Source organism: Pteropus alecto, unplaced genomic scaffold (assembly GCF_000325575.1).
Source record: "Pteropus alecto unplaced genomic scaffold, ASM32557v1 scaffold35, whole genome shotgun sequence".
Lineage (NCBI taxonomy): Eukaryota > Metazoa > Chordata > Mammalia > Chiroptera > Pteropodidae > Pteropus > Pteropus alecto.
The window spans coordinates 14041461-14055124 of NW_006437828.1; the positions used below are offsets into that span (position 1 = coordinate 14041461).

The 13664-nt window shown below is 58.9% G+C and overlaps 1 protein-coding gene across 1 annotated transcript in view; it reads left to right on the forward strand.

Annotated features, from left to right (window-relative positions):
* ERICH1 (glutamate rich 1) overlaps positions 1 to 10482 on the forward strand; it is a 27235-nt gene extending 16753 nt beyond the window's left edge. The window contains exons 5-7 of the mRNA XM_015591846.2: positions 3280 to 3714; positions 6659 to 6850; positions 8935 to 10482. Coding sequence (XP_015447332.2) covers positions 3280 to 3714; positions 6659 to 6850; positions 8935 to 8996 — 689 coding nt within the window. The 3' untranslated portion in view covers positions 8997 to 10482. The remainder of the gene's footprint in view (positions 1 to 3279; positions 3715 to 6658; positions 6851 to 8934) is intronic.
* The last annotated feature ends 3182 nt before the right edge of the window (positions 10483 to 13664 follow it).

Genomic DNA, 13664 nt, shown 5'->3' on the forward strand with positions numbered 1-13664 from the left:
CCCCGCCGCCGCCCCAGGCAGCTGGCCGTTTAACCGAGAAGACAGTGTCTGTGCCCTCGGCGTGCCCTGTGCCCTGGGTTCTGTGTGCTGCACACCAGCCGGCATGCTGTCAGGGGCGTGGAGAGGGTGACCAGCATCAGAGTCCAGGGCCCCTCAGCCCCCAGCGTCCATAGGTGCTGACTCTGTGCCGAGTCGGAGCGTGAGAAGCCCGCGTGCCTGCTCGGTCCCTGCGCCTCCGCGTGGAAGCAGCCGGCGTCTCACCGCGTGTCCACCTTTGCCGTGGGTGACAGTCACGGGTAAGGTAATGTAGGAGCGGTGTTTCTTAGCTCGTGTTTCTAAGACTGTCATCTGAAACCTGTTCCTCGCTCACCGTACATCACCAACGTTTACATAGACATCCAGGTGAAAAGTCCCCCTGGGAGTCAGCGCTGGAAGGCGCTCCGTGCGTGGGGACGGGTCTGCGGGTCTGGGCGTGAGGTGTGCTGTGCACGTGCTCTTTTTGCTTTGGCCGACGGGATGCTCAGCCCTCAGCTTTGTTGCGGGTCTTCAGTCACCATTGTTTCCCTGGATCTTCCCACCGCCTCAGGCTTCAGATTGTCCCCGGGACACCCAGGTGTCCAGGCTGCACCAGCCTTCGATGCGAGCAGGGCGAGGCTGCCGGCTCACGTGGGTAAGCGCTGCACTGTCTGCAGGACGGGGCGGGCCCTGGGACTGCAAGGTGCACCCAGGGCCCTTGCCTCATAGGCCACCATCCGGCTGGCAGAGCCACACAGAAGCCGTTGGGACGTCATAGAGCTCGTGAGTCGTAGAGCAGAGGGAGCCTGGGAACAGCCCCGGGTGTGTGGAAGGAGCAGGCCAGCCACTCTTGGCCCGGCCGGTGGGCACTGGACGGAGCAGCGGGGAGCCGGGGAAGGCCTCGCGGGACACAGGGCATGGAGACGCGAGTTCAGGCAGCAGGTTGGTGGGCGTGGCCTTGCGACACGGAGCAGCCAGTGGTGGGGGCGGGGAGTGTGCAGAGCATGCAGGGCCGGCCCCCCAGGAGTCCCCGCAACGGGGACCATTGCTAACTCTGGGGGCAGAGTGAAGGAAGGACTGAGGTGACCTGACCCCCAGTCAGTTACAGAGGGGAGAGAGCACGGTGACCGTGGGCCCAGGTGTGACCATCACCTTCGGTGACATCTGGGAGGGCGAGGTGCAGGGGACCTCCAGCCCGCGGACTCCTCAGTGGGTGACTGTGACACCTGCAGCCCAGGCAGGACAGGAGACTGGCCTGCTGTGGACATTCTCCTCAGCGGTCTTGGTCTTGACCTTGAGGTGCTCCCCTCGGGAGGCGAAGGGGCCTCATGGCGGTGGGAGCCACCGAGCTCTCTGCCTCTGCCCAGCGGGCCCGGTAGTGTGAGGACCGGGATGACATCTTTAACATTAGGGTACAGGCTGCTCAGGGTCCAGTGAGGCTGCAGAGCCAGGCGGACCTCCGTGCTGTCCCTGGACCCGACTGGGTGCTCAGGCGGCCAGCCTACCACGCTCCCCACGGCAAGGCGGCCTCTGCTGGTGGCTCGGTGGCACGCTGAGACGGCAGGTCTCAGCACCTTCTCTGGCGTCCTCGCCGTCTCTGGAGGCTGCCCCGCCTCCTACTGCACACCTCGAGCACACCCGGCACCACACTTACCGTCTGCGTCACAGCACTGCTGACAGCCACGTTCCCGGGTCCCGGCCCCAGAGCCGTGTTGCCAGCGCATGCCCAGCAGGCCCCCACCGTCTGCCTGCGTCTGCGTGCCCGGGTCTTACCGTGCCGAATGCGTGTGGTCGGTGCTAAATCGGGTCCTGAATTTTAGGCGGCCGATTGTTACATTTGAAGCATCTGATATCATTACATTTTAACAAGTGACCTTCACGTGGTGGTTAGAGCGACATATGTCAGTTATGACTTTGCAGGTAGCACCCACAGGACGCCTGTGGCTGAGGGGAACTGTCACGTGCGTGTATAACCCAGGCTCAGCTCAAGAATGAGACTCCTCGTTCCTTTGAAACACTGAGCTTATGTTAACATGACGCGGTGCAGCTGTGGGAAGTGGGGGAGACTGGAGACCGGCTATTTTGGTGTCTGTTTCTACAGCAGTTCATCAGAATGCAGGTGCCAAAAAGTAGCGGAGAGAGTTTTGACAAATCGTGGTTATTTTTAAAATTAGCATGTCTGAAAGGTATGTTGTGGGGACAGCAGCTTTTCAAAACCAGTGTGCTTCTCAGATTATAAATAGTCAAACCTCTGGTCCCTGATAGAGGTTCCCAAAGCTTCTCTCTTGCCTCTCTCGAGCTGGAGGGCGTGAAGAGATGAGCTGCCAGGCAGGGAGGAGCGGAGCAGGGCCTGGCAGCTTCCCGGAGGAGGCGCACCTCTGTCCTGCTGGGCCTGCGAGCGAGTCACGGAAATGAGCGCGTGGTACTTTCCCTTGGAAAAGGCCCTCGAGTTTGAGGGGCAGGGCCGGCAAGGAACAGAACACGCCGAGGGTGTCAGAGCTGTTCCCTGGGGCTCTGCTCGTCCCACACCCCTCGTTCGTGCCCTCTCCTCTCGTCCTGGTCTCAGGCCACCTGACCGAGCCCGGGGCGGGCCCTGCGGACACCCAAGCAGGGGGCCAGCGACATCTGCAGGCTGTCACATCACTGACTCTCCTCTTTACTTCTGCTAGAACCTCCTGGCAAATTCTGGGAAGCCAGGGCGGGGAGCAAGCCCGGAGCGGGCAAGACAGAGTGGCCGCAGCCAGCTCGGTTCCGTATAGTGGACGTGGAGGGCCACGTGTGCTGGCACCGCCGGGCTCAGGATGGCGGCCGTGGTGGCCGAGCACGCTGCCCGGACCTGACTCTCACCTAGACTGTGAGCTGGGCAGGCAGGTCCCCACTTCACAACTTGGGGACTGAGGCCCGTGCTGGCATTAGGGCCGCCCGCTGGTCGGTTGTGGGGGACGGCCTCGGAGTCAAGTCCACTCCCACAGCTGCCGCAACTCTTGAGTCCTTAAACCACCCGTGTGCTGACTGTCCGCACGGCAGCGCGTGTCTGTGCGTGCCTGCCGTCTAAGGACACGCAGGCCCTCAGCTCTCTGTGGGAAGCCCCAGAACCCTGGTAGTGTAGGTACTGGGGATGCAGTGGAGAATCACTAAAGTCAAAATTTTAAATTCCTTTTCTACTAAAACTAGAATTCTAATGGGAAATGTATGTAGCCTAACATGTTTGTTCTGGTTCTGTGACACGGGAAAATTGTTGTATCTGAATCTTCATTTTTATAGGCCCAGATCCTGAAGATCCACCAAAGAGAAGAAGAATTAGAAAACCCAAATCAAAGAAAAACCTTAAAAGTCCCGATAATGTCCCCACGGAGCAAGCAGGATTTGAGAAACAGCAGAGTCTCCCACAAGGAGCGCTGCAGGCCCGGCCGGCAGCCAGCCCCACGGCCAGCAGGAGCAGGAGGAGGAAACTGAAGAAGAGGCGGCGGGTCCAGCGGAAGAGAGAGGCCGGCCAGCCCACCCGGGCGCCCGGCGTCGACTTCACCTACCAGCCTGCGGGGGGCAGCAGCGAGCAGCAAGCGGCGCCCGGAAGCCATGGGGAGGAGGCGGCTGCGAGCCCGGAGGACGCCGGGGAGGAAGCTGGTGAAGGCACCAGCGAAAAGGCAGATGGTCTCCTCAACTTCCTGAAGTCAACACAAGAAATCTATTTTTATGATGGTACGTTTCTTTCTGTGTTTCCTTTGAATAATGGCATCCACTTACTTAGGAAAATAAGCAAGTACAGTAAAATATTTAAATATTTGAAATGCAAAACATTAAAATATTCATTATTCATAAGAAATCTTTTATGGCAAAAGTCAGAATATTTAAATTCTTCTCACCAAAGGTCTGCCTGGCACTTAGCCCGGGGCACAGCCAGAGGGCGGCACAGGGCGCCCTCGTCCCCCTGACGGCCGATTGGAGCGCGTTGGGGCCAGCCTCGCTGGAGGTCCGCTGGGCTCTGGCTCACTCTCCCCGGCTGGCAGAGGCGTGAAGAGCCGTCTCCAGTCTAGGACACGTTTACTTTACTTTCCCACCTGTAACGCACTGAGTTAAAACCCTTCCACAAGCATCTGAGTCATAATCAGCACAGACATAGGAGACGAAGACGAAAGCGCTTTACGCTCACGGATGGCGACCCGTGTGTTTGTGCTGAGCCTCGCTCGCGGCCGACCTGAGGAGGAGGCCGGTGCTGGCTCAGAGCCAGCCTGGTCACACATGACAGAGGCGTGCAGGACATCTCATAGGTCAGGGGAACGGGGCGGCTTAGTACACCAGAGCCGGCAGGCTACAGTGTTCCTGTGACCAACGCGGAGAGACACGGGCTGAGTGACAGTCTGGGAGGCCAGGAACCAACTCAGCGATGACGCGAAATGCCGTGACTCCTCGATCAGTCTCAGCAGGGCGGTCACAGACGGCCTCGACCCCTCCCTCTGTGGCTTGTTCGTCAGCACTTTGTATTAACACGTTGAAAACATCCTTAACAAACATCCGAATGACACTGATGGGAGACACCGCTGACGGTGCTGCAGGACAGAAGCGGGGCTCGGGGACCGCGCGCGACAGCAGGGCTTGGGGACCGCGTGCGACAGGGCTCGGGGACCGCGCGCGACAGCAGGGCTCGGGGACCGCGTGCGACAGCAGGGCTCGGGGACCGCGTGCGACAGCAGGGCTTGTGACAGCCCCGCACTCAGCGGGAACAGCTGAGACAGCAGGTTACAGTGCGCACCGAGTCCGAAGGCAGCTGAGGAGCTCCTAACAGGACGGACCTCGGAGGCAGGGGGACCGCGACATGAGCCACAGCTGCGTCGGCCGCGCCTCTGGTCTGGGCCCCTTCCAGTGGGGGTGTCGGTGGGGTGCGGGGAGGGGGCTGCCAGGCCCTGGCATGGCAGCGCCACTGGTCCAGAGGGCCGTGGGGCGGAGACGGGCAGCTCTGGTGAGAAAGGGCAGGGACTCGGCGGGACAGCCGTCTCCCCTTCAGAACCGCGGCCGGATGCTGAGGCTGAATCCACAGCGGACTTTCTGGTGATTTGGAGCCGACCCCGGGTGCAGCACACGGGGCCACGCCCAGAGCTTGGGTGGGCCCGAGGCAGACGGCCATGTGCCAGACACACAGGCCCCATGGTCAGCACGGCCCCGAGTGGGTCAGGTGCCCTCTCCGTCCATCTGCCAAGCAGAAGCAAGGGGGCCGCTGTCCGGAGGGAACAACCATTCGCCAGGACTGACCAGTTGCTTGTATTTGTTCAGAAAGTACCAGGGGCACCAGGGGCCAGGACCACGTGACCAAAACCATGAGGACAAAGGGCAGGAGGATCCCGTGTGGGGGACACGGGTGTCATCAGACGAGGTTTAAACAGCTGTGATTAAGAGCTTCAAAAATGAGAAAATGGAGAACTTCGCCAGAAAGCTTGAATCTATTAAGATAATGAAATGGAAATTCTGGGCCTAGAAAATGTATTCACTGAAATTAACTCACAGATGAGTTTGAGCAGCAGATTAGATTCAGCACAGGAGATGATGGGGGAGACGGGCCCCAGGCAGAACCAGAGCGAAGGAGGGGGAGGAAAGACGGGAAGGAGCAGGGCCTGGGCCACAGGCATCTGTACCTGCCACCGCCACCACAGGTGAGGACGTGGCGGGCGGACCACTGTGGAAAGAGATGAGACTTGGAGGTGTTTAGCAGCTGATAAAGGCCATAGCCACAGACTCGAAAAGTTCTGTGAACCCCAGCAGGATTAATGCAGACACGCAGCCCGCAGCGCCCAGCCAGAGTGGGGAGCCCCTGCGACACGGGGGCCACCGCGGGCGCCCGCACCTGTCCCCTGTGCGCCTCAGTGTTGGGAGGGCCTGGCCCCCGTTTGCTCAGCTCAGTTCTTTGTCCTGTCCACCCTGTCACAGCTTCCAGTCACATGTTGTGCTTGGAGGCTGGTTCACGAGGTGGGACACATGGGCCAGGCCTGTGCTGCGGCCCACAGTGGAGGGCTGTTGGAAGCTTTTCCGCGTTCCGCTCTGAGTCCCCTCCTGGTGCCTTTTTATACCCCAGACATCTCATTCTGAGGAGAAGCCAGGCTGTCCCTTAGTACATGGGTCCCCAACCCCGGGCCATGGACAGGTACCGGTCCGTGGCCCGTTAGGAACCGGGCCGCACAGCAGGAGGGGAGCGGCAGGCAAGCAGGTGAAGCTCCATCTGTGTGCGGCCGCTCCCCAGCGCTGGAGTCACCGCCTCAGCTCCACCTCAGGTCATCAGGCGTCAGAGTCCCGTAGGAGCACCGGTCCCTGGTGCCACAAAGGCTGGGGACGCTGTTATAGATCACTGTGCTTTGTGTTTCCATGGGAAACAGATTCATGCTTAGCTTTTTCCCTCTTTATTTTAATCTGTAGGAGGGGAGCGGCAGGCAAGCAGGTGAAGCTCCGTCTATGTGCGGCCGCTCCCCAGCGCTGGAGTCACCGCCTCAGCTCCACCTCAGGTCATCAGGCGTCAGAGTCCCCATAGGAGCACCGGTCCCTGGTGCCACAAAGGCTGGGGACCGCCACCTTAGTAGAAACTAAGAGGTGGAAGCTTCCCTTCCGTTTACGCGGGTAAGGATGAGGTGCGTTGCTAAGCGGTCCTGCCTTTGCGTAGGTGGCTCCAGGCGCCCGGACTTGGTCTTCGAGGCCGCCAGTGAAGAGCTGCTGAGAAGCCTGCGGGCCGGCAGCGTGGCCCCCTCGGACGTGCTCAGCCTGCATCGCATGAAGACGCTGCTGCTGCTGCAGGACACCAGCCAGCTGCAGCTCAGCCTGGACGAGTTCGCACAGCGCTGCACCATGCCGCCCGGTGCGTACGCCCGCTGCCCCGTGCCGCCTGCTCCTGCCGCCCCACAGCCGGGAACCGGACGGGATGGGGCACACGTGGCCCCTGGGGGGGGAGGCTGCGTCCTGGGGCCTTGCTGTGAAAATGTTTCGCGAAAACCACGCGCGACCCAACAGGCAGACGTGTGAGCTGTCAGCTCGTAGGCCACGTTGGTTACCACGCGAGGAAGCGAGGGGCCTGTCGCCTCCCCTTCCCTCCTGCGGCTGGTGGGCGGCCCGTGTGGCGGCCTCCGCACGTGGCGTCTGAGGCCTGGGGTCAGAAAGGGTGGACGGGGACTCGTTCCGCATGTTCCTCGGTCTTTGTCGGTGCCCAGTCGGGACGAGCTGCAGAGCCAACTGTGCTGTGTCTCCACGGCACCGTGGGTGGTCAGCTCGGTGGCTCAGAACGCCCGGGGTGGGAATACTTAGGCCACAGAACTCCGGACACTGTCAGAAAGCCGGGGCTTGGCGGGCCACCGTGCCTGCGCGTCACCGTGCGGGAAGGGACCCCTGAGCCCCCTGGAAAGGGACACACTTCTAGCCGAGTAAGGAAGGCGTTCTGCAGATTACCTGAGGGAGTCTCAAAACAGGACTGACGCCTGGTTTCATCATCACCGTGCGGGAAGGGACCCCTGACCCCCCTGGAAAGGGACACGCTTCTAGCCGAGTGCCGAGTAAGGAAGGCGTTCTGCAGATTACCTGCGGGAGTCTCAAAACAGGACTGACGCCTGGTTTCATCTGCAAAACCTCTTGGTCTAGCTGAAGACACCTAAAACGCTGATGGCAAATCAAGCGAAATCATAGGCGCGGTGTGATTGGCAGGTGGCAGCAGGCGGTAAGTCCCTCGGCCCTCAGGGCAAACAGGGACTGGGCTTGGGGCGACCAGGAGCTGCCCTGCGTGTGCTGATAACCTCACTGGCCTGTGCCCGGCGCTGTCCTGTGGCGTCCGTGGTGAAGCCGCAGAGGACGCCTGCCCCATGGTCTCGGGTCCTGCTGCCGGGATCCAGCTATGCAGAGGAGCAGGAGCGGCTGCCCCGCAGCACTGGACAGAGCGTGGCCGTGCGGGGAGGTGCCCGGGACTGCCGGGCCAGCTCCAGGCCACGTGAGTAGGCGCTTCTGAGGGACGTAGCGGTTACTGAAGCCTTCGAGTACGGGATCTGACGGCACCCAGTAGGCTCCCGGCCGCTGTTCAGACTGGGGTGACTGACAGTCACGGCCTCGAGTGCAGTCCGCCGGCAGGACAGGTGAGGGGCGTGGGAACCAGGCAGGCTGTCACGAGTCAGAAAGACCAGCCCGGGGGCAGGTGTGCCATGGGGACCCACGGGAGCCGACACTGGGTAGAGTGAGAGGAATCGGTGTCCAGGTGTGGGGATGGGGTCCAGGGCCGGGGAGCCTTTATCTGGCAGAGGGGACATTGCAGGCAGTGCCATAGGGAGATGGGAGATGGGCCTGGCCTGCAGGAGGACGTGGTTAGAGGCTGCATTTTTAAAGCAGGAGAAATAAGGGCATTTGGCCGGAAGGGAATGAACCTGAGGGCAAAGCCTACCCAGAGGGGGTGGGAGGGGCTTCAAGGTGACAAGTGGCATCTGACTCCTGTGACCTAGCTTTTCTGATTCTGTTGGTTGTCAGGCCTACTGTATGTCACGCATTTAGATTCCCTAATACGGTTTTATCTCAAATAGCATAAAGCCAGTTTCATTACTTAAACTAATAGGAAGTTTTGATGCGACGTGAAATCATTGAAACATCTTCAGTTTTGTCGTCTCCCGTGGCGAGGACTTTCGTATGCGTTGCTCTGGAAGCATCGAACCTGACTGCGGCCGGAGAGTTAGCAGAAATGTTCCTCTCATGTCTCACGGCAAAATCGTGGGACAGGTTCTGACCACAAATGTGTACTTCAAGCGGTTGCTAGAGCTAAAACTTACACTTGACGCAATTTTCTGTAAAAGTAGATTGCTTTTTAGTGCAGGTAGGATATGCATTTAAAGTTTTTCTATGTCAAATTATTTCGTAAAGAAATTTTTTAAATGGCGAAGCTTCGTTCTCAAATACTGGATGCGTCTCATGCAGATTTCACCTGCACAGCTGCCGAAGGTGTTTTCTCCTGCATAAACCCGGCTCAGGACGTTTAGTGAGCAGCAGTGTCTCCTGTCCGTTGACAGCGTCTAGATGCACGAAGAGCGTGTGCTAAGTCCCGTCTGCTGTTGGCGAGTGTCCAGCTCGTGCCCGTCACCTGACCGAGCACGGCCAGCCTCTCGCAGCGCCGCGGCAAAACTGGGCTTTGCTGAGAGCGACCGGTCCCCCTCACGTGCTCTGTTCCGTCACGTGCACGCACACGCACGTGTCCCACACGCCTGCCGTTTGCTGAACGGTCTCACGCCCCGGGCACCGTGCGCTGGCGTGGGATTTCCTCCCCTGACCCTCCTTTGACCGTCTGTGTGTGCGGAGCTTTTACCCTCCTCCCTGGAGGAAACGCAGCTCGCGGCGGGCCGGGACCCTCCCAGCCGTCCCCAGCCTCTGCATCCGGTGAGCGGCTCACGGGCAGCCCGAGGCCTGGGCTGACGTCGGGGGCCAGCGTGTGCCCCCCGGGGTTAACAGCCTGACAAGCAGAACAGCCGGCTGTCGATGAAACCCTCGGCGGCCGCACCGGACGGGTGTCCTCACCAGTCAAGCGGCCTGACTCGTGGCTGTCATTGTCCCCCAAAACAGTAAAGGGGGCAGGTGACGTTGACAGCAGCTGCCCGTGGGGTAGGCCGTTTGGCTGCTGTGCCGTTCGAATGCCGTGTTGACCCCACATCACTCACACCGAGCTCCACGCTCCGTTCCTGCTAGTTTGCTCACGTTCGACCGTTTGCGTTAAACTTTCCCCCGTTTCCTTTCCGTTTGCGTGTGGTTTTCTTTGCGCTCGGACGTGAGACGTGTCACATGATGCCGTGATATTCTGCATCAGTCTCGGGGCTCATAAACCTCGAGGGCTGGTACCCGAGGAAACCCCAGACACAGAGAGCACATCCACTTTTTTGGCCACATCTGCTGTGTAGTGTACGGTCCACTACCAACATCCCCTTCACACCAGAGTTACGTTTTATTAGCTTATTTCGGGGTCACTTTGGGCCAGAGGGTAATATCTACAAAATAATTTCTATTGTTTTGTTTTGTTTTGTTCGGTTTTGTTTTTGCTTTACAGACCATGCCAGAGTAATCTCAGCTTTCTTTAATTATTGGATCACACACATCCTTCCTGAGAAAAACAGTGAATGAATTCAGCATGTCTACTTAGGAAGAGCTAAGATTTAACAGGAAAATGTAAGAGACAAATGTGAAACGGGCTGGGACTTAAATCCTTCTTACAGAGAAGATGAACGTCCCTGAACTCTGTGACCCAAAGCCTGGGAACCGAAGGCATTTCTGCCATCTTGTTTATTCACGGATTTGTACATATTGGGAAGATGTCATCTGAGACTTTAAATGAGAAACTGGGATAAAATTTAAAGTTTTCACTTTTTAAAAGTCGCATGTCTTGAATTACTACCCAGTGATTCTGTTTTTCTAATTCCCATAAAAGTTTAAAATAGACTTTCTGTTAAATTGAATAAACTGTGTAGTTCAAAGCTGTTATATGTTTTATGAAGTTTTAAACCACCTTGTACCTGGAAGCCTGCGTTTTTGGAGTAGCTTATGGATGTCAAATGCTATGGTTTAAGTAGTTTGTTTCTAGTTGTGTTTACTATTTTTTTTTCCTCTTTCCTGCTTTTAAATGACACCGAGAACCTTTGTCATGGAAGGGTCACCAGTCTGCAGGGTCGCCAAGTTCTGAAAACCCACCCGTCCCTCGACACCTTTAGGAGGCGTCGGCTCTTCCATGAAGATATTTTTACTGTTGCAAAGTTTACATGGCATGAAACTGACTACCTGCGCCATGCCGAAGGTGTGACCCGGTGGCTCCCCGTCCAGTCCCACTGCCGTTCAGACCCGACGGCCGCCACTCCTTCGTAAGGAAGGAGGGCTCCGTGGCGTGTGTGCTGCATTTTGTTTGTCCGTCACCCGTCAGCGGGCGCTTGGGTTGTGTCATGAATGTCACGTGCAGCATTCTGGGTGGACATGTGTTTTTATCGATCTTGGGAGCAGAGTTGCCGGGTCACACGGCGGTGCCACCAGCACTTGGATCCCCACTTTCCTGGTCTGGCTGCACCTCGCCAGTGGGGAGCGATGCTGGGGTCCTTGCATGAGCTACAGGCCAGTCTGCCGGAGTGCCTGCTGGAGTCCCCCACGCGTCAATCGTGTTATTTGGGTTTTGGTGAATTATAAGTTCTTTATGTATTTTGGGAACCAGGTGACACAGGGGGCTGTAGATGTCCCCAGGTCCCGGGAGACCCTCTGTGGGGCCCAGTAGAGAGCGGGTCTAGCGTTTCCGGTGGGGACAGGTGGAGTCAGCAGCAGGGACACCATCCACGTCTGTCCTTGTCATGGCTCAGGGCAGACTCGGTCTGGCCTCAGCAAGGGTGGCGGATGGAGGGGGCTTCTTATCCTGCAACCCTGAGCAGGCGCTGCCACTCAGAACCGCCAGGCGGAGGCCTCCGGGGGACAGGAGGGCCCCCCCACAGCTCTTCCCTGGGCGACCTGCGGTGCTGCTCCCACCCATGAAGCAGAGCACGTGGGGACGCGGATATCGCGTGTGTGACGTACAGCGCAGCAGGTGACGTGTGGTTCTGATGGCGGAGTAGGCAGGAGACAGAGGAGGGAGCACTTGGGACAAAACGCGCAGCAAGCGTCCCCAGGGGCGGAGGCCAGTCGTCCCCTGGGAGCAAGGCGGTCTCTCTGACAGCCACAAGCTCAGATGTGTCCACCAGACAGTGCTGTCTAATCGTAATTGGAATGACCTTTGGAAGAGGCCTGTAGGTGTGGGATGGGGCACCCTGTGTGAGAAGCTTTAGGGTACAAGCTGCCATCCTTTTCTCAGCTAAGTAAAGCCGTCTGCAGCCACAGGTGTCGTAATGGGCCTGCACCCGTTTCTTCTGAGGTTACTATTTATGGGGACGCAGGGATGTCTTTTCTTTCTTTTTTTTTTTAAGTTTTAATTTTGAAAACGCTGCCCTGTCGACACTGCTTACATATAGCCACTAGGGGGCACCCTACACAGCTGATTTTTTTGATGCATCAGGATTGTTCCTTCCAGGTGACTGATTACAGACAGGTGGCCCTGCGGGCAGCTCCCCAGGAAGCAGACGAGCAGGGGGCAGGAGAGGGGCCCCGGTGCTGCCCGCACGGTGGACACAGCAGTGCCCCAGGGCTTGGGGACAGCCGGCCAGCAGCTCTCGGGAACCAGAGCACACCAGAGAAGGGTCCCTGCCTGCGGTCACACTGCACACGGGGACACAGTGACATGAGTCCAGTGCCTGAGTGCAAGTTTCCAGACATGGCACACATGCACATGCACGCCGCACACACACGCACACCGCACACACCCGGTATGACTGTCGACACCTCAGGCGGGAACCCCAAGAAGCTGGAGGCTCGCTCTCACCGGGCCGCCGGGGATCTCAGCCTCGGAAGCAGGGGGAGCACGTGGTGGCCACCCTGCAGAGCCGTGGTCCAGGCTGCACCCCCGTCTCCAGAGCCAGCCCCCTCCCCCCACATAAGATGAGGTGCTGGGAGCAGCAGGTGCACACAGCTGGGCAGGGCGGCCGGGCATCGTCCTGGGGGCGGAGGGTTGTGTGACCGCCGAGCTGTGCAGTGATGCCGGGTGACACCCAGGTCCCCGCGCACCTGTTCCCTCTGCCTGCCGTCCAGGGTCCAGAGGAGCCGTCCCTGCTGGGCGTAAACTCCGAGAACAGAGGGCGTTCTCTCTGCAGGTCCTGCCGTCCCGGAGAGCTTGTCGCTCCCGCACGCGAGCGTCCCCCAGATGCTCATCCACGCGGGGTGACTGGACAGAGGCGGCCCGCGTGGAAGGCTCCAGTATCAGCAGAACACGCCCACGCAGCTGCTAGTCTCCACTCCCAGCCTCCAGACCGTGACACCCGAGCTTCTGCTGTCCCCGGTCCCCAGGGCACGATCTGTTCTGCCAGCCCCGCGAGCAAGCGCAGTTCAGCGCGCACCCAGGTTTCTGCGGCCGACGAGCAGCTCCTCAGGGCCCATGGTCTCCGGCCAGCTTGGGTCCAAGTGACACTCGTGCTCTCATGTGAGCAGCGACACAGGATTCTGATCTGAGGTCCTCGGTCTGTGACCAGCATCCTGGGAGAAGTGAGCCTCTTGGCTTTCGACGGAAACACGCCACCTCCTGGCTGCTTGGCATCGCACGCAACTGAAAAGTGACTTCCCCTCGTAGGGGAAGCCCTTCACGCGCTCTGTCTGTCTGTCCCTCTGTCCCCCCTCTACCGCTGTCCCTCCTTCTCTGTCCCTTAGAAGAAATTATATCCCTTAGGATAAATTATATCAAGATCCCTTCTGGAAGGGGACAGCTGCGGACGGGAGGGCTCGAGAGGGGTGGCCCGGTGACTCTCGGCTTCAGGAAAGACGGGAATTCTTCTGTGGCGGGTCCTTGGCCCACGAAGGAAGCGAAGGCACTTCAGTCACCGTCCCGAACGTGAGAGGGTGATGAGAGTAAGTACAGCTGGACGTGTTTGGAGGCGTTCTAGATTTTCCCACGAGGAAAGGAGGTAATAAAAACACCCAGAGGGCCAAACTGACCTAGAGAGAGAGAGAGAGAGAGAGAGAGAGAGAGAGAGAGAGAGAGAGAGAGAGAGAGAGAGAGACACACACACACACACACACACACACACACACACACACACACACACACA